Source organism: Typopeltis vanoorti, chromosome 8, assembly GCF_054136105.1.
Source record: "Typopeltis vanoorti isolate ZY-2024b chromosome 8, IOZ_Tvanoo_1.0, whole genome shotgun sequence".
NCBI lineage: Eukaryota > Metazoa > Arthropoda > Arachnida > Uropygi > Thelyphonidae > Typopeltis > Typopeltis vanoorti.
Window position 1 is genome coordinate 30,425,503 of NC_143556.1, and position 26,055 is coordinate 30,451,557.

Here is a 26,055-nt window from a genome sequence, read left to right on the forward strand (position 1 = left end):
GAGCCACTGCCAGGTGGTACGAAAACAGAGTATAAAATAAAAGGGTAAATTAACATATTTTTTTACTCACAACATGAGTTAAGAATTAAAAATGTATTCACAAATAATTAACAGTTCTACTTAAAATATTTCATGCAACTAAATGAAACCAATTAGATTTTATATTATCATTAAAAACTTTTGTATAATAATATGCAAAAATAATACGGAAGTTCAATTTGAATTTAATAAGTATTAATCAAATGACGATGACAGAAAGTAACTCGAATATATTTGATCAGACAACAATGGGAAACAGTTTGTCCATTGTCATTTGAGAAACGATCGGAAAGTCATTAATATTACTAGCAGCTACGGATATGGTTAGAATAATTTTTGGGGAAAAGGCAGCAAAACAACTTGAAATGACTCCATTATCCAATGACACTGTATCATGAAGAATTTCAGATTTGTCTTCAAATGCCAAGGAGCAGTTAATAGAAAATGTTCAGGCTAGTAAATCAGTAGTTTCATCCATACATAATGTCAGTAGTTTCATCCATACAATTGGATGAAACTACACATTACCAGCATGGCCCATCTTCTTACATATATAAGATTTATAGATGGAAAAATAGTGAAGAAAGAGTTCTTGTTTTGTGAACCACTGCCTGCTCAAACAACCTCAAATTAAATATTTTCAAAATTAGACCAATTTATGAAAATGAATTATATAGAATGGAATAAATGTGTTGGTGTTTGTTCTGATGGAGCACGTGCAATGATTATGAAACACAGTGGCGTTGTTGCAAAAATTAAAGCAGTAGCTCCACAAGCAAAATTTATACATTGTAGCATTCATTGCGAGGCTTTATTTCCACAAGAAATATGCCTGTTGCTCTGAAGACAGTTTTGAATGAAAGTGTGAGAATTGTTAACTTCATTAAGTCCAGAGCTATGAATTCATGCCTATTTTCCATTTTGTGCAATGAAATGGGTGCTGAACATGATTCTCTTTTACTTCACACCAAAGTTAGGTGGTTGTCAAGGGGAAATGTATTGAGCCGCCTGTTTGAACTTCGTTCAGAAGTGCAGATTTTTCTCTCTGACAAATCCTCAGGCTCAGACTGAATTATTACACTGATGAACTGTGGCTTGCCCGGTTGGCTTACCTGGCAGATTTATTTTGTCACCTCAACCAGCTGAACACAAGCTTGCAAGGTGCTCATACTTCCTTATTCTTGGTACAGGATAAAATTGCAGCTCTTAGGCCTCTCATTCATGCTATACATGCCATCATTAAAGAAATCGATATTGGAAACACGTGTTCCTTTCCATTGTTGGATGCTTTCTTAACTGAGAATGAAATTCTTCTTCATAGTGAACTGGCAGTGAATATAAAGAAGCATCTTGGGAGTCTAATCACAGATTTCAAGGAATACTTCCCTTTAAACCTGGCTTCAGAATTTTGGATTAGAGATCATTTTCCATTGATGATGCCTTACCAGAAACGTTAACTCCTTCTGAGAAAGATGAACTGATCTAGTTCTCCTGCGATGGAAGTCTCAGGCAAATGATCAAGAGGATGGATTTAACAGACTTCTGGTTGGCAAGAAGAAATGAATATCCAGTGATCTCAGAAAAAGCTGTAAAATTTCTGTTGGTGTTTGCAACTACTTACCTTTGTGAATGTGGGTTTCTTCTCTCATTTATATCAAAAACAAGTACAGGAATAAGTTGAATGTTGAACCCGATTTAAGACTCAAATTAAGTCAATTGAAACCAGACATTAAGAAGCTGTGTTTAGCTAAACAAGCACCACCTTCACACTGAAACAAGAATGTGAGTTCTGTAATTAAAAATGTTACATTTATAGCTTGTACTGATTGTAAGTTTATTTGAGAACTGGAGTACCATTATCAGGAATATGTGTTTGTCAAAATTTGTTTGTCTTCTTCTCTTCTTTTTCAACCTTTTGGTTCTGTCCACTGCTGGATGAAGGGCTCCCCCATGGTTTTCCAGATCACTCGGTTTTTCTGCCTTTGTTTATGTATTCACTCATTATTATTTTAATTTTTAAAAATTGCACATTTTAAAGAACAATCCATTGAGTAGATTCAAAGAGTATCTGTTTCTCCAATAAATATCTGAATAAAATAATAAATAACTAAATAAATCATTAGTATTGTAGAGAAATACTTATTTGCCCGTGGGATTTTCGGAATTTGGAATTTGCTTACCGGGGCAAATAAGAAATACTTATTTGCCCCGGTAAGCAAATTTATTCTGGAATAAATTTGCTTACCGGTACATCTAATATCCTGAATTAAATATAGTGGTATGCAACTGGAAAAGATTGAGAACTCCTGACCTAGAGAAAAACCATGCATAAGCAAATTTGCTTCATGCTATACATGCCTGCATTCCTCTGTTTATCAATATAGAAGATAATTCGTGTTTTATAAACATGTTATGTGAGGACCAACTGTATTTTATTGTTTACTGTAATTTTTGCCAGTTTGAGAAATGTTGTAGCATCCGTCATGATATGTTAAATGAGAACAATGCATGATATTTGTAATAGTACACAAAAACTTACACAGAAAATTAATAAGGCTCCATATATTTGTATTTGGTTGCGTGTGCACACACACACACACACACACACACACACACACACACACACACACACACACACACACACACACACACACACTCAGTCTGGCCTCGAAAGTTGGCAATTGGTATGAAATGGAGAGAGAGAACAGATTTCAGTTCATGGGAATTGATTTGTATTTTGCATTCTTTCACCTCATTTTTTTTTTTTTTTTTTACAAGTTATTATTAGAATACGTCTCATATATATATATATTAGTAATATTTAGTTATATAATATTATCTTTCAATTTTAGGATGGTGCCTCTATAGATCAACTGAATGGGAACCTGTATACACCATTAATGCTGGCAGTAGAAAACAAACATGCAGATATAATTCATTACTTGTTAAGTGCAGGTGCACAAGCTGATATAAAAGTAAGTTGCAAATAATGTTGTCGTGTGGTAAGTAAACATAACATCAGTAGTTTAAATATGAAATCTGAGCCCAAAAAAAGTCAAAGAATCGATGTCAGATTTATAAATTTCATTTGAGACTTGATCATTATGGTGATACAGTTTTCAGTGTGTCATTTTCAATGCTGAAAGCAACAAACACAAGTGAAAACTATTTGCAGCTTACCAACTACTTGCTTAAAATTGTTATGATATTACTCAAGGCAATAGCACAGAAATGTCCAAAATGCATTACCACATGGTTCTGTCTGACTTGCCATGCATGTCAGACAGAACATGAGTATATTCTGACATGAGTATATTCATGTATATTCAGACATGAGTATATTCTGGGAATTTGTCTTGCCTTGAATATATGCATCAGTCCCACATAAGTAGTTGCAGAGTCAGTAGCACATGTTCTGTGTATGTGTATAGGCAAAGATCAAGGAAGACAGAACATGTTAGTATTTTTCTTGAAAAGCTCTAAGTTGTTTGTCAGGAAGGCTGTTCTAGAGAACAGAGGCAGATGGAATAAATGAAAACTGGACTCAAGACTGTAAAAGATGTTGGGCAACAGCTCTTTGTGTTTTAACAGGTGCTCTGGAAAATGGAGGAAAGGGCTAAATTCCTGTTGCCAAACTGCTGATCCATTGCCCTCGCCTCTGTCCTATCCAAAGTAATGGAGAAGGTCATCTGTACTGTGTGCTGTTTTGTGCTGCATGCTGTGTGATTCTTGTTTTCATTGCCATTTTGCTTTCATTTACTGAAAGCAAGCTGCAATCATGCAGATATCACTACTAAACCTATCAACAACCCCAACAAACACTGAATTCATTCTTGATTATCAGTAATAAATCTGTACTGCCCTAATAAAATTTACAGACGTACAATTTTGCCAGTATTTAAAAAAAAAGAAAGAAAAGCAGCAGCTTATCTTGGCCTGAGCAGTTCTATTGTCTTCATCTGATGTCACTTGGCAGAATCATCTAATATTATGCATATATTGGGGGGGGGGGGGCAGTATATAGTATTTATTTGTTCATCCATTTTTGTTTCACCCAGTGTACATTGAGTGGACTAAGGGTTAGATAATTTAAAAATTGTGTTCAAGGGCAGCTTTTTCTCAATTGCTTTACTCTGAAGGAATGCTGAAAATAATATTTTGGCCTCAGGGAACACTGCATAAAAATTATACTGTATGTTTATTTATTTATTTTTCTATCATGATCTCTTGCGGAACCCTTGGTTCAGAAACCTTGCTCTAGAGACTGAACATGGTATAATTCAGTCCTGCAGCTTCTTGGTTAGAGAGTGGATATTCTGACTACTTGACTAACTAGCTGAGTTGTTTTACCACTGTTATAATTTTTTGTCTATTTTTATAACATCTTTATGGTCTTTGAATTCTTTCTGTGGACTACCTTAATTTCTTAGCTTTCTTAGTTAGTAGCCTCCAAAATTTTTATACCTTCATGATATTTGTCTTCTGTATTCTTTCCAAAATGCCTTTTAACTACTTGCATACTTAACTGCATTTTCATACATTTTTCTTCATGTTCTCCAAGAGCATATGCTGATACACTCTTAGAGAACATGAAGAACATTTAGCTTTCTGTATCCACTATAGAGCTTTTCTTTTTCTGTATTTACTGGAAGCACTATCACATGCTTTTTTAATTGAGTCAGTCAGTGTTTTTCAGATCTTGCCACTATCTCTAATTCAGTTCTCCTTTGCTTTTATCCCAATGTTATTTATATATTTGAGTTTCACATCCAAAAATTTTTGGCTTTTGATCTTTTTCAAAACTAGTACACATTTTTTGTTTCAGTGAGATACTGATTTTTATTCTGCTCAACAGTCGGCAGTAGCCATTTCCTGTCTCAAATCCCTGTTAGCTTTTGGACCATTCTGAAGATATTGTCATTGATAAATGACAGATAAGACATTGTTTTATGTGTGTTTTTCTCTCTACGTGAACTTATGGATATTTTTATGTTGTACATGTTGATAACAATGACTAGTCTGTGTTCTTTGCAAGAAATTAGCTGTCACTTGTCATTATTATTAATAATAATAACTCTACTCTTTGCTCCAAATTTCCCCCAGACTTACAACTGCTGCCATCTTATGGTCCATAACATTTTATATCATTGTAACAGTGAGTTTTCTGCAGTGAATTTTCTTGAGATATGAGACTTAAAACTTAAATAAAAAGTCCTTCAAGTGTCATTGAGTGCCTGGGCTCTTGTAAAAAAAGAAAAGGGGATGGGGTGGGGGGGAGACTGACCTGCAAGGATGGTCTCTCTCCTCCTCTTTTCTTTTATAAGAGAGAGAGAGAGAGAGCTGCTCTCTCTCTCATAACTCAAAAAAAATTTACTTTTTTTTTACCCCTGATAGAACCTGTGGTACTATAAGTGCAAATAAGTATGAAATTTATCCATATCACAACTAGAAACTGTCCCCATTCATGGAGTTTATCTTCTTTTTTAAATGTTGAATACCATAGCCACTCCCTCCTTTTCCTGCTTCCTACTGACTGAATAAATTATCTTGTTATTTAGAAGGATTTAAAAAAGAAAAAAAAATCTAATTTCATCGCTAGTTGCACTTTTCCATTACTTTTTTTTATTTAGTTGTCGTGTATAATTGCATGATGCAATTATGCACGGCAAAATAATAGACAAAATGAAAGAAACAAAACCCTGGATTACACAGAAAATCAGACACTATAAAAATTAGAGATAAAGTGTATAAAATGTTTAAAAAATACCTGCACGATCAATGAACACAGTTCCAAATACCATAGAAATCTAATGCGGCATAAATTAAAAGAAAGTAAAAACGTATACTACGCAAATGAATTCCTAAAATGCCAAAAAACAATGGAAATTTGTGAATAAAATAACTGGCAAAGATATACAAATCCTCCCCATACTTAAAGATATTGATAGGAATAGAGAAAATGGAGACAGAGCTGAAGCTTTCACTGAAGAATCAGTGAAAGCATTCTGAAAAATGCTAAAACCATCGCTCAGAATTTGCACTTCAAGAGAATTGATAGCTCCATATATCTTTTCCCCACTTGTGAAAACGAAATCGGAAGTGTTTTAGCTAGCCTAAAAACAACCCAAACTTTAGGGTATGATGGTATTAATACTAGCATTGTGAAAGAATGCCAAATGTACATTATGGAACCCCTAATGTATATTTTTAACTTATCACTGATGACAGGCATTTCCATTGGATTTTAAGAAGGCCATAGTTGTACCTATTTATAAAAAGAGAAACAAAAATAACTTGGAAAAATTACAGACCAATTTTCCTTCTACTGGCCTTTTCGAAAATTTTATAGAAATTCATAAAAATTAGACTCATGAAAATTTTGGACAAAAACAACTTCTTTTCAAAGAATCAATTTGGGAAAGTTTAACTCAGAACATGCTTTACTGAACTTCACAAACACGGTTTATACCTCCCTAGATGAACATAAACTAACATTAGCAGTATTTTTAGATACATAAAGCTTTTGACACTGTATCATTTGGAATACGAGGTACTGCCCTAAACTGGTTCAAAAATTATTTAAATGCCAGATCACAAATTGTAAAAATAAAGCTATAGCAGCTCCAAAACACTAGACTGTGGTGTACCACAAGGATCTGTTTTAGGACTAATTTTATTTAATATTTAAATCAATGACTTCTGCAATCTTAAACTAAACAATAAAATATATACTTTTTGCAGATGATAGTACTAATTTTCTCTACAGACACAGCCAAACAAATACAAACCATAGTGAATGCTGATCTTTTAAAAGTAACAAATTGGTTCTAGTCAAATAAACTCACTCTGAATGTCTCAAAAACTAAATATGTAAATTTTAACTTGTGAAATACAACAGGCAAAATGAACTTCACTGCAGAATTAATTTGCATGATTGGAATTGCAGGACAAATTCAAATTGCAACTGTGAGAAAATAGAAAAAGTCAGTGTAATAACTTACTTGGGATTAAAAATTGATAGTAATTTAAGCTGGAAACTGCATATTACTGATGTCATAAATAAAGTACAATGTATGTTAAACAGACTTTACTACCTAAGTAGATTCTTAAATTTAAATATGCTAAAAATATTTATTCTGCCTGGATTCAAAGCACACTACATTATGGTATATTTAGTTGGAGAGGAATCTATTGCACTATGCTGAAATCTTTAGTCTCGACTCAATAAAGTAATTCAAATCTTAACTAGAAACAAATACAAGGATACTGCGATGTGTAATAAATACACCATACTAAAGATACTATCCCTTAGATATTTATATGCTATTCATAAAAAGAAACAACAAATGAGTAAATATCAAACAAGGTGCTTTCCTTAGTAGACATAAGGGCCTAAAATATATAGTTCCTAAAGCAAATAAAGAAGCATTACACAAACATTATATACTTATTTAGTGCAAAAAATATTCAACACACTACCTTTAACAATAAGAAATGAAACTAACCCAAACAAATACAAAACTCGAATGAAAGAATATTTATTTTCACACAGAAATGAGGAAGCTCTGTTCAAAATAATTGTATAAATGATTGGTTTTTGCATATTGGTATTAAAAAGATCCATTTAAAAATTATATTATTTATATTATACGAATGTACATATGTGTATGTAATGATGAATTTTTCTAACTTTTTCTAACTTTATGCATATTGTAACCTGGACGAGCTGTTACTCTTAGGTTATACGTATGATTGTCAGAATTTTGTACTAGAATATGAAGTTTACAATAATAAATAAATGCCCCAGCTTGCACGAAGTTTTTATTGTAATGTATTTGTGTATAGTTTTATGAGAGTATATCTGTCTGCCTCATAATAGCAGGATAATGTATGAGGATGGAAATTTATATAGTAGTAGTATATTTTATGCTAATAATACTTAGTTCAACATTGGTTTGTGTGTGTGTGCATAAGAAGAAAATATTTATGCGATCATTTTCTGGTGTGTTTCATTTAGGGTGAAGATGGAACAACTTGTCTTCATCTAGCTGCTAGATGTGGTTCTTTTGAAATATGTAAAATGCTGTTAAATACTACAGCTAAAATAAACATTAATGTCTTGGTAAGTTTAATAACTTTTTTGAAGTTCCTAACTTGTATTCCTTATGTTGTTTATATTATCATTAACTAATTATTAAAAAATTTACCTTGCCTCAGAAATGTGTAAGCATATGTTTTTTTAATACATTAAGGAATTCAGTAACTTTGTTACCGTTAATTGTGTATGAGCCATGAAATAGACTATATAACCAAAGAAAGAATTATTTTTCTGGGAAAAAAGTGAAATTTCATCAAGCAAGGAACAACAGTGATGAGTGAAAGACATGGTTGTATTAAAAAATTGGTATACTATTGAAAGAGATATTCAAATTACCATAGTTTGTCATCACATATAGGATGTCCATTTCATTCAAATGTTGTTGCGAGTTAAAATTTGTACCAGCTGCTCATTGAAGGTTATTACCTTAACTACTAAAATGCTACCAGGTCAGTCAAAAATTTAGTTCCAATTTTAGGCTGAGGTGTTTTAATTCAGTTCAAAGTATACTACCTTAAAATGTTCTAGTCCAAGCTAGAAATTACTCCTAATATAATTAATAATGAATTTAATCAGGTATCTACAGTAATTAAAAAATCATTCAGTAAATACATATATTAATCTATAAGCACAAATGTAAATTAGTTATTAATAATAGTTTTTATTCTCACATTTTCATTGAATTTAAGCTTCTTAGAGTATGTTGAGCTCAGTAAAATAAAATAGTAGAACAATGTCCAAGAATAACATCACAACATCTCAAAGTGGGGCGTACGCCCCACAGGGGGGGGAAATTTGAAAATGGTGTTTATACATATGTACATATTTATATTATACTTTTTCAGAACTTGGCTGACTATTATGTTAGAGGGGGACATCAAAATCTTTGAGACGTTCAGGTGGGGCATGATCCAAAAAACATTGAGAAACACTGCTGAGTACCTTATCATAAACTGCATTCAGAAACTTTCAAGTACAATTATAATACTGTGTCTATTTTTTGTAAGTAATACACAAAGCAGAGTAGAAAAATTAAGATATTAATTCATGTAAAAATCAAATTTTAAGGAAGTTTGCATGCACCAATGACCTCAAGAGCTATGCCAGTGGTAGCTAAGCTACTGGTAGGGCCTCCCTAACTGGACAGGTCAAGAGGTAGAGGCCAGACTAAGAGAGACATCCTGGTTCTCCAGGTTGGAGATTTTGTGTAAGGCTGGTTACCTTGCCAAGTAAAAAATTTCTATAACTCAGATGCTAGAACTGGAAAATTCATTGGACTGAAACAAAGGGTAAACAATTAGGAATTTTGGACATTTTAAAAATAGCCACAAAGCTATTTTTAAAATGGAACGTACAAAGCTTAACAACAAAAGAATTAGAATTGGTAAAACAACTGAAAACTAAAAATATTAATATAGATGTGATAACAAAAACAAAAAAGAAATTAATGGGAACGAAATATGTAGTTGGTTTTACTATACTATATAGTGGAGTGGACTCAACACTGCTGAGAGCAACATAAATGAGTGGAATACTAATTACAGTAACACCTCATAAAAATCTCAACTATTCTAGAGATGTGATATTAGAATTGGATCTCTTTGATGTTCCAGATGAGGAGATATATTTACACCTTAAAGCTCAAGCAGTGTTGACAGGTATGAGGCAAATCCTGATATGTAAGGATGATCACCTGCTTCTGACCAGGAACATCATCCTTACTTTTGATATACCCAAAACTTCAACATTGGTAAAAGCAGGATATTTTCGTTTCCTGTTAGGCTCGACATTCCTAATTCACTGAGATGCTTTAAATACCAGAAATATGGTTGTGTCCGAACTGCCTGTCGTGGCTTTACTACCAGTGCCTGATTTAGTAGGAAAGAGCATATTGACATTGTCAGCATCCAGGAATGCGTTAGTAGAGCTAATCTCAGGTGGTATGGTCACTTAAACAGAATGGGCGAAGAAAGATTAGCAAAACAAGTGTTCTCTGCCTGGTTGGCAGGAAAACAGCCCTGAGGAAGACCAAGATATAGGCGGATTGATACGGTACAAAGTGCCTTAGACGATAGAAATATAAGATCTGATAATGTTGGAGACATTATCAGATGTAATATTTTCATATTACCAAGTAACAGACTGGTTTGGAGGAAAATTGTAGATAGGAAGTTAGTAATGATGTAAATTTTTCATGTAGTACTATCATATCCTGTACATGTACCTTGAGGACATGTCAGGAATTTGATGATGATGAGCATGATAAAGAATCTTGCTTGGCAAAGAAACTTAAACAAGTCAACTGTCAGAGAGAACATCCAACTCTGGTGCATGCCAAAGTTAGAAGGATGAAAAAGAAATATAAAAATTTAAAATAGAACAAAATATGTCAGGATGCAAAGATAAACTAGCTACAACCACCACAATTATCCTGAAATTCTCTATTGCTGAGAGGTGGCTGTAATTTGGCCATATATGTAGAATGAATGATGAGAGAAAACTAAAAACATCGCTGTTTGGAATAATTGAAGGAAAGAATAAAAGAGGAAGACCATACAGAGAATGGGGCGATGACATTGTCAAATTGTGCGGAAACTCTATACACAAACTGAGTCATCTTACACAAAATAGAATGCAATGGAAGAATCATATCAAGATGGCAGCAGACACCTACAGGCATTGGACCTATTGTTGTTAATGATGATGTCTATTCCACCATCTGATAATTTCAGCATACCTGAACTTTATGATCGTGAGTGCATTATCTATGGAATGCATCATTTGCCCAACTGGTTACAGGCTCACTCCTGAAATAAGTTCTAAAATGATCTATGTTCGATGAGAACCTACTTTTCAAGAAAATTATGGCAAAGGTATCTATCACTGAAAGATAACAATTGGACATCCCAAAGATAGAGATTTCAATAGATACTTCTGTATCCATTGAAAATAAACTCAACTCAACAAATGATCCTGATGCATCAGATGATGCAGCAAACATTTTTCCTAGAGGAAGGTATGGATAACTGGCCATCCATACTTCCCAAAAATCAGTTTACAAATGTAAACCCAATAAAGGTAAGTACTCAACTTCTTGGAAATCAAACAAGTCTACAATGCCAATATATAGGTACATTTTTACAGTAGAACGGTCATGGATCCTGCCAAAATATCAATTATATCAAGGTTCTGCTGCAGAAACACAAACTCTTCTGTTTCTGTCTACAGGAAAGATATTTAAGAGCCAGTGAGGATCCATCTTACTGTTTTTCATATGGAAAGAAATGGAGTAACTATCTTACTGAGCAATCATACTCCTTTCTGTGCCTAGCTTTTACTGCTCTGGAAGCAGTACCAGTTCTCCTGTCCATGGGATTGTTATTATAATATGCTCCATTTATTTACCACTGGGTTTTGAGTTAAATGAAATGGACCTTGATTGCCTTATATTGGAAATGCCTTAGTCTGTGCTTTTCATGGGTAACTTTAATGGACACAGCACTCTGTAACACGAATAGACAAAGCTATCATTGACAAATGCTTGACAATAATGACCTCTCCCTTTTTAATGATAGACTCAATACCTTCTTTCATATTGCCTTCCCACTTGTATTTTGCAATAGATGTTACAATATATTACTCTTCCATTCTTCCACAGCTCGTGGGATTTTTAAAAGAACAGAAGGAAGTGATAAATTTCCTATGATTTGTGCTATATCCTAATAGGAAACAAGTTCTCCTACACCAATGTTTCTCAAAGTGTGGTATGCAGACCCCCAGGGGTCCATGAAAGGTCTTCAGGGGGTCCGTGGCAATTTTCGGCTATGCATCATTAATGCATGGAATAAAATTTAAGTTTGAGATCGTAAAATGCTCCTATTCTATCATTGAATAAGGTACAGAGACATCTGCAGGCTGTGTAATATGCTTCTCAACAAACAGTGCAATTAGAGACAAACTGGGATAAAAATTGGCACTAACTAATGAATTGCATGACCCCTCCCACATAAAATGCTGTATAGTAGACAATCAAAACCATATGATGCACCGGCAACATATGGTTTTGTTTGAGTGAACGTGTTGAAACTAAGAAATATATAGTGAATGTGTTTCAGATATTATATAAGGAATTCGGTTGAAGAGAATTAGCATTTCAACTGAACTGTCGGCTTGCCTTTGTCCATTAGTAACGCGACCTTTTGTTAATATCACACCAATCATATGAATGACTTCATAGCTGCTTTATTTCTACTGGCCTACCATTGCTGTCTGTTTCGAGTTCTCACTAGCCATTTGTTGAAGGACTGTAATTTTAATATATGGTAATTTTTATTTTTTTTAAGCTTTCAAATTCTTAAGTATGGATCACTGGTTAAAGACTGGATTTTTAAAATGCGCAAAAGAGTGGAACATAGTGGATACAAATAGCTGTCAGCAACAAGAAAACGTTGATATTGTATCTGGATCAAGTGAAATTGATAAGCGTGTGTCATCTGGCATCTCTAAAGAACCAACTAGGAAGAAGATGAGAAAACTTCATAAGTACGATATAAATTACTTGAAATGTGGATTTTCATGGACGGGAAATGAAGAGGAACCTATTCCATTATGTGTAATTTGCGGTGAAACTTTAAAAAATGAAAGCATGAAGCCATGTAATTTAAATCACCATTTTGAATCGAAACATAATGAATGCAAGGACAAACTTGTCGAATTTTTTCAAAATAAACTAAAAAATTTAAAAGAATCTCAAAAAGTGATGTCGATCGTGTCAGGATGTGAAAACATCAAGGCTTTAGATGCTTTATATCGTGTGTCGCTATTAATAGCAAAAAGTGGTGCAGTGGAAACAATTGGTGAAACTGTGGTCAAGCCTGCAGCAAAAATAATAGCGGAAATTATGATCGGAGATAATGCAAAAGGAGTGCTTAAGGGTCAAAGCTGTATAACTGAGAGGAGACCTCCACATAGCCTTTAAAGGAATGTGGAGAACCGACCAGGGCTTCTGACCTAATGTCCAATCCTCACCTTCTCGTGGTGCACCCTGTTGGGTATCTACTTGGATACTGAACGAACGAGGATGGGCTGGCAATTTGTGATTTAGCCGACAAAATTGTATTCTTATTGGTTAAACCAAAATAAAAAATGATGGTACAACATGACAAAATTTCATGCCGGCTGGGCCTTTGCCCGGTTAAACAAGGCCCCCATTGTTTTCGCCAGGGAACCAGGGCAAACAGCGAAAAGTCAGCTACTAGAACACATCTGAAAACAAACCCCAACTCAACATCACCAGAGTTAGATCGGTACTATTAATGTAAGAAGCCTGAATGGCAAAGAAATGGAGCTAGCTGAGGAATTAGATAAGTACCAGATCGACATAATAGGGGTGACTGAAACAAAAAAGACCAAAACTGGTGAGATCTTTCTGAACAATAAATAAAAAATGTTATATTCAGGCAATGACAATCAAGGAAAAGAAGGAGTAGCCATAGTATTCAACACAAAATACAAGGCTAATCTTCTTGAATGGTAGTCAGTCTCAAGTAGAGTAATGTGGGCAAATATGAGAATGGGGAACTGGACAATGAGACTTATTTGTGCCTATGGTCCCACAGAAGGGTCTACTAAGGTAGAAGTGGAGGAATTTTTTGAGGCTTTAGAAAAAGGAACTGACACAATGAAAAATGAAAAGTTGGTCCTTGTTGGGAATCTAAATAGCAGCGTAGGAAATGATTGTGAGACATACAAAAATATTTTGGGAAAATTTGGAGAAAAGAGCAAAGCTAATAATAATGGCAAATATCTGTTGGATTTCTGCTCAGGACATGGACTGGTTATTACTAACACCATGTTCCAACATAAAAATGTGCACAAATTCACATGGAGAGAAGAGGCTAGGAATAAGAAAAGTCTCATTGACTATGTTATTGTTGATAGTGATGTTTTCTACCTGGTGCAGGACACCAGAGTGTATAAAGGATTTGAAATTGGAAGTGATCACTATTTAGTCTTGAGCAGGATAAAATTGAATTTCATATTGAAAAGAATATCATGTAAGAAAGTTTTAAAGCGAATAAAAGTTGAGCAGCTCTCAGATGTGAACTGTAGACTAAAATACACAAAGACTATTGAAGAAAAAATGAAAGAGTTTGAGAACAGGAATCAAACCTTGGAGATTCATGGCAAACTCTGAAGAAAACATTGATTGATTCTGCCAGAGAGGCATGTGGTGAGGTTGTCTGCAAGGATAAAAAAATCAGAACTCCCTGGTGGACACAGGAAGTTAAAGAGGCAGTGAAGGAAAAGAAGAAAGCATATCAAAAGTTCCTGTCAAATAAGTCAGCTTGTGCTCTTAGAGAATATAGAGACAAATGTAAGAATGCTAAACACTGTGTAAAACTAGCAAATCAAAAGTCATAGGAGGACTTTGGCAAGAATATAGAAAATAAATATCAAGAAGGTGGCAAAATTTTCTGGAGGTTGCTGAAGAAGCTTAGGAATGGAGGAAAGAGTGCTATAAAAGGAGTTAGAGATGATAAAGGTGACATGAAAACTGGAGAAAAAGATATCCTTGAAGTATGGAGTAATTACTTTGAAAACTGCTAAATGAAACAAGCAGTGATGACAGCACAGTGGTAAAAAAACACTGACCAGGCATGCAGTCAGGAATACATATCCATACTTGAAGTAGAAAAAGCCATCAAAGCCTTGAAATGTGGAAAGGCAGTAGGAGTAGATGATATTCGACCAGAAATGCTGAAGTATGGTGGTATAAGAGTCTTACAGTGGCTGCACTGCATAGTTCAGAAAGCCTGGACAGAGGGACGAATTCCCGATGATTGGAGTAGAGCTCTCATAGTACCCATATATAAAAAGGGAAATAAAACTGGATATGAGAATTACAGAGGTATTTCTCTACTGAGTGTTCCTGGTAAAATCTATGCAAGTATACTTGAGAAATGGTTGAGAAGAATTGTGGAAGAAAAGCTTGGTGAAGAACAATCTGGATTCAGGCCAAACAGAGGCTGTCAGGATCAGATCTTCACTTTACGACAAATGGTCAAGAAAGCATTGGAATATAACAAGATTTGTATTTAAGTTTTGTCGATTTTGAAAAGGCATATGATAAGGTGCCAAGAGAGAAGCTATTCAATACGCTGCAGTTATATGGTGTCAATGGGGCATTATATCAAGCAATACTTCGTCCTTATTTGAGTTGTAAGTCAGCAGTTAGAAATGAAGGAAGTACAGGAAGATGGTTTAATGTTAAATCTGGTGTGAGACAAGGATGTACATTATCCCCTCTGTTATTCATTATCTATATGGATCACATTATGAAGGAAAGTGGTATTAAACATGAAATCAAAATTGGACATGTTAATGTCAGCTCTTTTGCTTTATGCGGACGATGTTATACTTCTAAATAAATCCACTACAAGTTTGTAAGATTCTCTGACTAAATTGAATAGCTGTTGTAATAGATATGGTATGAAGGTCAGCAATAAAAAGACAAAGACAATGAAAATAGGCAGAATCATTGAAAATGTCAACTGTGTTGTGAATGGAGAACCTGTGGAACAAGTAAAACATTTCAGCTACTTTGGCACGATTTTTACTGAAGATGGTAAATTAAATATAGAAATTGACAGCAGAATCAGCAGATCTGGTATGGTGGGAAGTCAATTGAATAAATTCATATGGAATAAGAGAGAAATTAGTCGGAACACTAAATTAGCTGTATACAAGACAGTGTTCAAACCAGTTTTAACTTATGGATCTGAGAGCTGGGTGAGAAGTAAAACACTTGACCAAAGATTAGAGACCGCAGATATGAGAGTCCTGAGAAAGATTATAGGCGTGAACAGATGGCATCATTGGTAATATCATATTGAAAACGAGGATATTAGGAAAGAACTTGACATTGTCTGCATCAAGGAATGCATTAGCTGAGCTAATCTCAGGTGGTATGGTCACCTAAACAGAATGGGTGAGGAAAGATTAGCAAAACAAGTGTTCTTTGCCAGGTTAGCAGCAAAAACAACCCAGAGGAAGACTAAGATATAGGTGGATTGATACGATACAAAGTGCCTTAGATGATAGAAATATAAGATCTGATAATGTTGGAGTCTTGACAAGTAACAGACTGATTTGGAGGAAAATTGTAGATAGGAAGTTAGTAATGATATAATTTTTTCATGTAGTACTATCATATCCTGTACACCCATTGTGGGTACATGGCAGGAATTCGATGATGATGATAATGCAAAAAGATCTTTTGATCGGATTTGCATTTCAAATAGTAGCATTCATCGAAGAATCACTGAGATGGCTGAAAATATAAAACAAACATTGTTATCCAATATACGTAAGAGTCGTTATTATGTGTTGCAGGTAGATGAATCCACTGACATTACAAATTTTGCAAATCTTCTAGTGTTCATTAGGTACGAAAAAAATCAAAAAATTCATGACGACCTTTTATATTGCCACCATTTCCAGAACATACAACAGGAGAAGAAATATTCAGTATGAATACCTTTATGCATCAAAACAAGCTTGATTGCAAAAGTTGTGTTGGAATAAGCACGGACGGAGCGAAATCCATGGTCGGATCTAAAAAAGGACTTCTTCCAAGGATTCAAGCTGTTGCATCAAATGCAAAGTCCACCCACTGCTGCATACACAGGGAGGCTTTGGCTACACATTTGATGTCTACAGACCTAAGAAAAGTTCTTGATGAAGCTGTAACAATCATAAATTATATTAATGGCCATCCTCTAAATGCCAGACTTTTCTCTCAACTTTGCAAAGAAATGGGAAGCAACTATACACAACTTCTTTTGAACTCCAATGAACCAATGTTCATCGGCTTTCTTGTGGAAAAGTCCTTACTTGTTTATTTGAACTTCGGAATGAACTACAAGTTTTTCTTGATGAAAAGTTTGAATTGAAAAAGTATTTACATAATTGGAAATGACTCAGTCAATTAGCATACCTGGCAGATATATTTACTGTATTAAATAGTCTTAATTTATCTTTACAAGGCAAGTAAATTTCTATATTTTATGTCCAAGATAAAGTGAACACCACGTTGGCAAAAATGAAATTATGGGAAAAGCGGGTTTAGTAATGGAGAATTTGATGCGTTTCCATTGCTTCATGAATTGCTCGCAAGTTCAAATGAACGAATTGATGATGTGAAAATTACTATCATGCAGCATTTAAAAAGCTTACAAATGAATCTAGAAAAGTATTTCCCTGAATTGGACATTAATATTGAGTGAATAAGATACCCTTTCAATAAAAACAAATTTATACCAAAGGGTCTATCGTCAATAGAAGAAGAACAACTTTTAGAACTAGCTTCTGATGGTTTCCTAAAAAATAGATACAGCGAGAATACAGTATCATCATTTTGGCTACAAATACAGAATGAATTTCCTGAATTAACAGATAAAGTTCTAAGGTTCATTTTTCTATTTCCAAGTTCATATTTGTGCGAAGTTGGATTTTCGGCCCTTGTAGATATTAAGACGAAGAAGAAGAATCACATTATAGATGTTGAACCGGATCTGAGATTGAAATTAACAACTATAGAGCCAAATTTTGCTGAAATTTTATCTCACATAAGCAATTTCACTCCTCTCATTGATGATAAATTATTTCAAGTAAGTAAAACTTTATAATATCTTTATAAAGTTTGTTCTATTAAAAATAAATCATATTTTTTGTTTACATGAACATATAAATTCAAATAAAATAGAAATTTAATTTTTTAATATTTTAAATTAATTTATTTGTTTTAATTAACTTATTTATTTTTAATTAATTAATTTTTTAGCTAATTAGGGGGTACTTGGTAATAATGAAAATTTATGAAGGGGTCTGCAGATATCTGAAGTTTGAGAAATACTGTCCCGCACAATGCCCATGTGATAAATGGACCAAGCTGACTAGAATACTTTTTTCCCATCTTGCAAAATTTAATGCTGAAACAATCAGTCAAACAGCTATCAGTGCAGCAGTGACTTATGTAACTGATTGCATTGTCCAAGCAGCAACAGCTGCAATTCCAAAGACATTATCTCAGATTTCCACTCTGTCCAAAGTCTTTGTGGAACCTGAGTGCCAAGCAGCCAGAAAAAAATTAAAACAGAGCATGGAGGTATATTTTGTAGATACTCTACCACATCAAATCTCATAGTTTATAAATGTGCTTGGTCTATATCACGTTATATTAGATATCACAGTCAAAAACAATCTTGGATTCAATTCACATAATCTGTTAATCAAATAACCAGCAAAAATTGTATGGGATAAAATCCATTCACATCTTCCTGAATTTTTAATATTGAAAGAACAGGTAATATAGGGTTTAAACTTTTCTACAAATGGCTAGTCATACAATCAGCCATTTATTAAAGAGCAATTAAAAAGAGCTCTTTTATTCTCTTATCCCAGTGCATTAGGTCCTGATGACATTCATTATGAGATGATAAAACATCTTCCATCATCTTCATTGGATCACCTTTTCTTACTATAAGAAAAATACTTATAGAGGAAGAGTTTCCAAATTCTTAGAAAATCAATTGCCATTGCCATCCCAACACCAAGAGATGATCGAACACATCAGACAACTATTGACCTACTGCTCTGACAAGTTTTCTTTTTAAGATATTGGAGAATATGGTAAATGCCAGACTTCTTTGGTATTTAGAAAACAACGAGCTTCTCTACAGCACACAATATGGCTTTGGTAGACATCATTCAACTTGGGACCATTTGGTCCATTTAGAAACTTGTATAAGAGACATATTTCTGAAACAAAAACATATGGTTTCAGTATTCTTTGACATGGAAAAGGCTTAGGAAACGCCTGGTAATGTGACATTAAACAACATCTATCATCTAATCTTAAGGGGGACACCTTCCCTTTTTTTTTTTTTTTTTAAATCAAAAACAGGAAGGTGCTTCCAAATGTGAGTGGGAAGCACATTATTCCAGCTATTTTGCTATGATGAGGGTGTTCCCCAAGCTTCTGTATTAAGTATTGACACTCTTTGCTGTCAAAGTGAACTCAATCAGTGAACAATTTCCTTCCATAGTTGGCAATGACTTCACAATATACTGTCATTCTTCTTTAGGGTTATTGAAAGGCATTTTGAACAAACTATGAATCATATCTTTTCCTAGGCTTTTAGCAATGGGTTTTTGGCAGAAAAAAAGTGTGTGTGTGTGTGTGTGTCACTCAAACCCAGAGTTAAGGATGGGTCAAACTATTTCTTACAAAAGGAACAGTTTGAACCCCCTCCCCATCAAGAATCTAAGCTCTTCGGATTCATTTTTGACAGATAGCTTACATTCCTTGCCCACATTTGTCAACTTAGAGAAAAGTGTAAAAGATCATTGAATATCCTTCTCATTCCATCTTCTACAGAATAGGTGTGGATTGATTTTCTTTGCTTTGCCTTTATCAAGCACTTGTTCGATGAAAGCTTGATTATGGTCCTACCTAATCAACCAACCAACCAATTCCATTTCGTGTCTTACATACTCTTGTATCTCGGACTATCCTGAAAATATCAGGATAGTCAACAATAATGTAATCAAGTTTTTTAGTGTCAATGTTAGCCACTGATTTATTTTTACCAATAGTATTTTCTATTTCTCAAGCACGATGAATACCGAAATTTTGTAAGATATCAGGATACAAGTTATATTTGTCTACTTAAGAAAGAATATGGGCTGTAATGTAATTCAACAGAAACTGATCCCCCTCTCTCCTCTCTTTTTGGTCCTTTGATGGGGTGAGAGACTGCTTCTGGTGGAATGCAATAATTCCTCCTCTTCTTTTTTGTAGTCATTGCATTTTTGCATTTTCTGTATATGTGGCATATGCTTTTTTGCTATGTTGCATAATGCTTAAAACTTTTTGCTTCTTAGCTGGATGTGGCAATTGTTCAACAGGCAGATGATGACAATTAAATTTTTTTAATGTTATTGTTTCAAACAAAAAAAAGTACTCCTGTTAAATTTTTTTAAAGATCTCAAACTATCATCATCATCAAATTCCTGACATATACCCTCAAGGGATATACAGGATATGAGAGTACTACATGAAAAATTTACATCATTACTAACTTCCTATCTACACCATCAGCTGGTTTGGACCAGTCATTTGTCGAATGCAAATTTTCTGAAATTTGAACTATACCATGACACCATCAATGACAGTATCACCAATTATTCATAAAAGTTGACTCTATTTGGATTACCTTTTTTTACAGATAAGTTTGGAGATAAGTACAGAATCTGACCAAGAAATATCTTGATCAGATTCCGTACCCTTGAGGGGTGGTATACAGAATACTCTGATAGCACTGTATGATCAAGTTTGCATTAGTACTTTCTTCCAAGTCAATCTCTTATTTCTCAGGTTTACAATATTTCTAAAACTAATATTTCATTTTTCTAAAGCACTTCTTACTGCATAAGTCTATCTGGATCATGATCTTCCTCTGAGTTTTCTTTACTTCCATTTCAGCATCAAATCTTGTTTGCCAACATTTCCATTCCTTTTAAGTGACCATAACATCTTTAGTTGGCTCTGTTCACACCTTGAATGCCAACAATATCAAGTTCATTTCTCATATCTTCATTATTTTTTATAATTCTGTCATTAATGCTATCTTTTCACTCCTGACTTTTTTAAGACCTCTCAAATATGTGGCCTGTAGTCTTTGATCAACTGTTATATATTTCTAAGTAATTAAACTCTGATATCCCAAACTTAAAATTGGTTTTTAACACTCTTGTATAAATTGCTTGTTTATTTTTGGCTGATTTCTCTCTAATTTCATATAAATTTATTAATTTAGATTTCCATTATATCAGGTATGTTATTTATTTCCATGTTTTTAATTTGGAATTTTGTCTTCTTCCCCAAAAAAATTGTACCTCATACTCAAAAGTATTTGACTTGTCCTATAAGTTTTTCAATTGAAAATGCAATTAATGTTTTTCTGTGGTCCTATTTTCATAGGTTTTATTTTTTCTTGCTGATTTTCATATCAGACTTACTCCATTTATTTAGTTTAGTTAAAGATTACTGAAGACTTGCACTGAATTTATTCATGATTATAATATCATTTGTTTAAAGAAAAGAGCTGAGTTGAATGTTTCTTTGATATCAGGTTTAATGTCACTTTCTGTATCTTATGTGCGATCCATATCTTACACCCTGATTTTACATCAAACCATCTTCTCTACCTCCTTCATTTCTATTTATGCCATGTTTTGGGTAACTTTCTCTTGCACCCTATTATTTGTTTTTTCTGGATCTTCAAGAACATTAAAATCTGATCCTAACAATGTCTATTTCATCTGAATTCAGCTTATTTTTCTTTCATAATTTTTGTTAATCACTTCTCAGTTATGTCTGCATAAATCTTATCTCTAAACACTTAGTAGGGAAATCTGTCTGCAGGTCTTACTTTCAGTTTTATTTTCATCTTTTTTTTATCCTCTTTTACCTTGCGGTGTCGAGGGTTTATTAATCATTGGACCTCAAACCGTTCGCAGGATAAGGTGGTCAGCCCTATGCCCCAGTGTATCCTGTCCTGTAGTCTTGAGTTCTCAAGGTCAGTTTGCCTGCTTTGTAGGATGAAAAACCCCCAGGATAAACTGGGGGGGAAAAAACCTACTGTCCATGCCCAAGACTGGCTAAACTTGGCTATGACTGAGGAAGATCCTTCAGCTCCTCACATCACCAACAGGAATCAAACCTAGGACACTCCTTCCCCAGGCATATGGTTGCGAAGCGCACAGCCACTAGGCTAACTGCGGACTTATATATTATATTTCCATATTTGAGCATTTCTTGAATAATTGTCTGTTCTAGCTGCCTTTCCACATTTCAGGTTTCTGATGGTTTTTTATTAATTTAAGTATTGATATATATTCTTAATTGCATTCCTCTCAAATATTTTTTATCACTATTGTATTATCATTGCGATTTCAATTAATAGCCATTCAAGATAATTAGTCCAGACATCCAAAACATTTTCAGTTTTTATCATCATCATCATCATCATCAAATTCCTGCCATGTACCCTCAAGGGGTGTACAGGATATGACAGTACTACATGAAAAAATTACATCATTACTAACTTCCTATCTACAATTTTCCTCCAAATCAGTCTGTTACTTGTCAAGACTCCAACATTATCAGATCTTATATTTCTATCGTCTAAGGCACTTTGTACCGTATCAATCCACCTATATCTTGGTCTTCCTCTGGGTCGTTTTCCTGCCAACCTGGCAGAGAACACTTGTTTTGCTAATCTTTCCTCTCCCATTCTATTTAAGTGACCATACCATCTGAGATTAGCTCTGCTAACGCATTCCTGGATGCTGACAATGTCAAGTTCTTTCCTAATATCCTCATTTTTAATATGATATTGCCATTGATGCCATCTGTTCACGCCTCTAATCTTTCTCAGGACTCTCATATCTGCGGTCTCTAGTCTTTGGTCAAGTGTTTTACTTCTGACCCAGCTCTCAGATCCATAAGTTAAAATTGGTTTGAACACAGTCTTGTATACAGCTAATTTAGTGTTCCGACTAATTTCTTTCTTATTCCATATGAATTTATTCAATTGACTTCCCACGATACCAGCTTTGCTGATTCTGTTGTCTATTTCTATATTTAGTTTACCATCTTCAGTAAAAATTGTGCCTAAGTAGCTGAAATGTTTTACTTGTTCCACAGGTTCTCCATTCACAACACAGTTGACATTTTCAATGATTCTGCCTATTTTCATTGTCTTTGTCTTTTTATTGCTGACCTTCATACCATATCTATTACAACAGCTATTCAATTTAGTCAGAGAATCTTGCAGACTTGTAGCGGATTTATTTAGAAGTATAACATCATCCGCATAAAGCAAAGAGCTGACATTAACATCTCCAATTTTGATATCAGGTTTAATACCACATTCCTTCATAATGTGATCCATATAGATAATGAATAACAGAGGGGATAATGTACATCCTTGTCTCACACCAGATTTAACATTAAACCATCTTCCTGTACTTCCTTCAATTCTAACTGCTGACTCACAACTCAAATAAAGACTAAGTATTGCTTGATATAATGCCCCATTGACACCATATAACTGCAGCGTATTGAATAGCTTCTCTCTTGGCACCTTGTCATATGCCTTTTCCAAATCGACAAAACTTAAATACAGATCTTTGTTATATTCCCATGCTTTCTTGACTATTTGTCGTAAAGTGAAGATCTGATCCTGACAGCCTCTATTTGGCCTGAATCCAGCTTGTTCTTCACCAAGCTTTTCTTCCACAATTCTTCTCAACCGTTTCTCAAGTATACTTGCATAGATCTTGCCAGGAACACTCAGTAGGGAAATACCTCTGTAATTCTCACATTCAGTTTTATTTCCCTTTTTATATATGGGTACTATGAGAGCTCTACTCCAATCATCGGGAATTCGTCCCTCTGTCCAGGCTTTCTGAACTATGCAGTGCAGCCACTGTAAGACTCTTATACCACCATACTTCAGCATTTCTGGTCGAATATCATCTACTCCTGCTGCCTTTCCACATTTCAAGCCTTTGATGGCTTTTTCTACTTCAAGTATGGATATGTATTCCTGACTGCATGCCTGGTCAGTGTTTTTTATCACTGTGCTGTCATCACTGCTTGTTTCATTTAGCAGTTTTTCAAAGTAATTACTCCATACTTCAAGGATATCTTTTTCTCCTGCTTTCATTTCACCTTTATCATCTCTAATTCCTTTTACAGCACTCTTTCCTCCATTCCTAAGCTTCTTCAACAACCTCCAGAATATTTTGCCACCTTCTTGATATTTATTTTCTATATTCTTGCCAAAGTCCTCCCATGACTTTTGTTTAGCTAGTTTTACACACTGTTTAGCTTTCTTACATTTGTCTCTGTATTCTGTAAGAGTAAAAGCTGACTTATTTGCCAGGAACTTTTGATATGCTTTCTTCTTTTCCTTCACTGCCTCTTTAACTTCCTGTGTCCACCAGGGAGTTCTGATTTTTTTATCTTTGCACACAACCTCACCACATGCCTCTCTGGCAGAATCAATCAATGTTTCCTTCAGAGTTTGCCACTGAATCTCCAAGGTTTGATTCCTGTTCTCAAACTCTTTCATTTTCTTTTCAATAATATTTCTGTATTTTAGTCTACAGTTTACATCTGAGAGCTGCTCAACTTTTATTCGCTTTAAAACTTTCTTACATGTTATTCTTTTCAATATGAAATTCAATTTTATCCTGCTCAAGACTAAATAGTGATCACTTCCAATTTCAAATCCTCTGTACACTCTGGTGTCCTGCACCAGGGAGAAAACATCACTATCAACAATAACATAGTCAATGAGACTTTTCTTATTCCTAGCCTCTTCTCTCCATGTGAATTTGTGCACATTTTTATGTTGGAACATGGTGTTAGTAATAACCAGTCCATGTCCTGAGCAGAAATCCAACAGATATTTGCCATTATTATTAGCTTTGCTCTTTTCTCCAAATTTTCCCAAAATATTTTTGTATGTCTCACAATCATTTCCTACTCTACTATTTAGATCCCCAACAAGGACCAACTTTTCCTTTTTCATTGTGTCAGTTGCTTTTTCTAAAGCCTCAAAAAATTCCTCCACTTCTACCTTAGTAGAACCTTCTGTGGGACCATAGGCACAAATAAGTCTCATTGTCCAGTTCCCCATTCTCATATTTGCCCACATTACTCTACTTGAGACTGACTGCCATTCAAGAAGATTAGCCTCGTATTTTGTGTTGAATACTATGGCTACTCCTTTTCCTTGATTGTAATTGCCTGAATATAACATTTTGTATTTATTGCTCAGAAAGATCTCACCAGTTTTGGTCTTTTTTGTTTCAGTCACCCCTATTATGTCGATCTGGTACTTATCTAATTCCTCAGCTAGCTCCATTTCTTTGCCATTCAGGCTTCTTATGTTGATAGTACCGATCTTTAACTCTGGTGATGTTGAGTTGGGGTTTGTTTTCAGATTTGTTCCAGTAGCTGACTTTTCGCTGTTCGCCCTGGTTCCCTGGCGAAAACAACGGGGGCCTTGTTTAACCGGGCGACGCCCCAGCCGGCATGAAATTTTGTCATGTTGTACCATCATTTTTTATTTTGGTTTAACCAATAAGAATACAATTTGGTCGGCTAAATCCCAAATTACCAGCCTATCCTCGTTCGTTCAGTATCAAAGTAGATACCCAACAGGGTGCACCACGAGAAGGTGGGGATTGGACATTAGGTCAGAAGCCCTGGTCGGTTCTCCGCATTCCTTTAAAGGCTATGTGGAGGTCTCCTCTCAGTTATACAGCTTTGACCCTTAAGCACCCCTTTTCAGTTTTTATGCAGTCTTTATTATTATTATTATCATTATTACACATCCAGTGAATCAGGGACTCACTCATTGAGGGAGGCCATACATTACCTACACCAGCTGTCATACCTTTTCTTAAACTTATTCACACTAGACACTCACTACTTTAACAGTTAAAAAAAATCTAGCTCTTACCCCTTTCTTAACTGCACATAAACTTCCACGAATACTCCATTGTTTTCTCCCTACATTCCATGTAATGAAAAAATTTATCAACTGATATCCTATAAAGTCTTCTCAAAAGTTTACTTACCTCTATCATATCAGCCCTCTTTCTTCTGTCTACGAGTGGCTGTTGTCCACATACTCTCAATCAGTTCTTGTAATCTACATTCCATAATCCCAATATCATCTTTATAACTTTTCTTTACAGCCTTTCCATAGCATTTTTTTATTCCTTCCACCGATATAATATGTTATTGGATATCACATCATGCCAAAGTGCATAAC

General features: G+C 34.5%; 1 protein-coding gene across 3 annotated transcripts in view; it reads left to right on the forward strand.

Moving 5' to 3' along the window:
- Positions 1-26,055, forward strand: part of LOC150103899 (uncharacterized) — a 426,738-nt gene that overhangs the window by 229,521 nt on the left and 171,162 nt on the right. For all 3 annotated transcript variants that reach the window (XM_090397172.1, XM_090397171.1, XM_090397173.1), the window contains exons 12-13: positions 2,892-3,014; positions 8,057-8,161. In XM_090397172.1, coding sequence (XP_090253298.1) covers positions 2,892-3,014; positions 8,057-8,161 — 228 coding nt within the window. The remainder of the gene's footprint in view (positions 1-2,891; positions 3,015-8,056; positions 8,162-26,055) is intronic.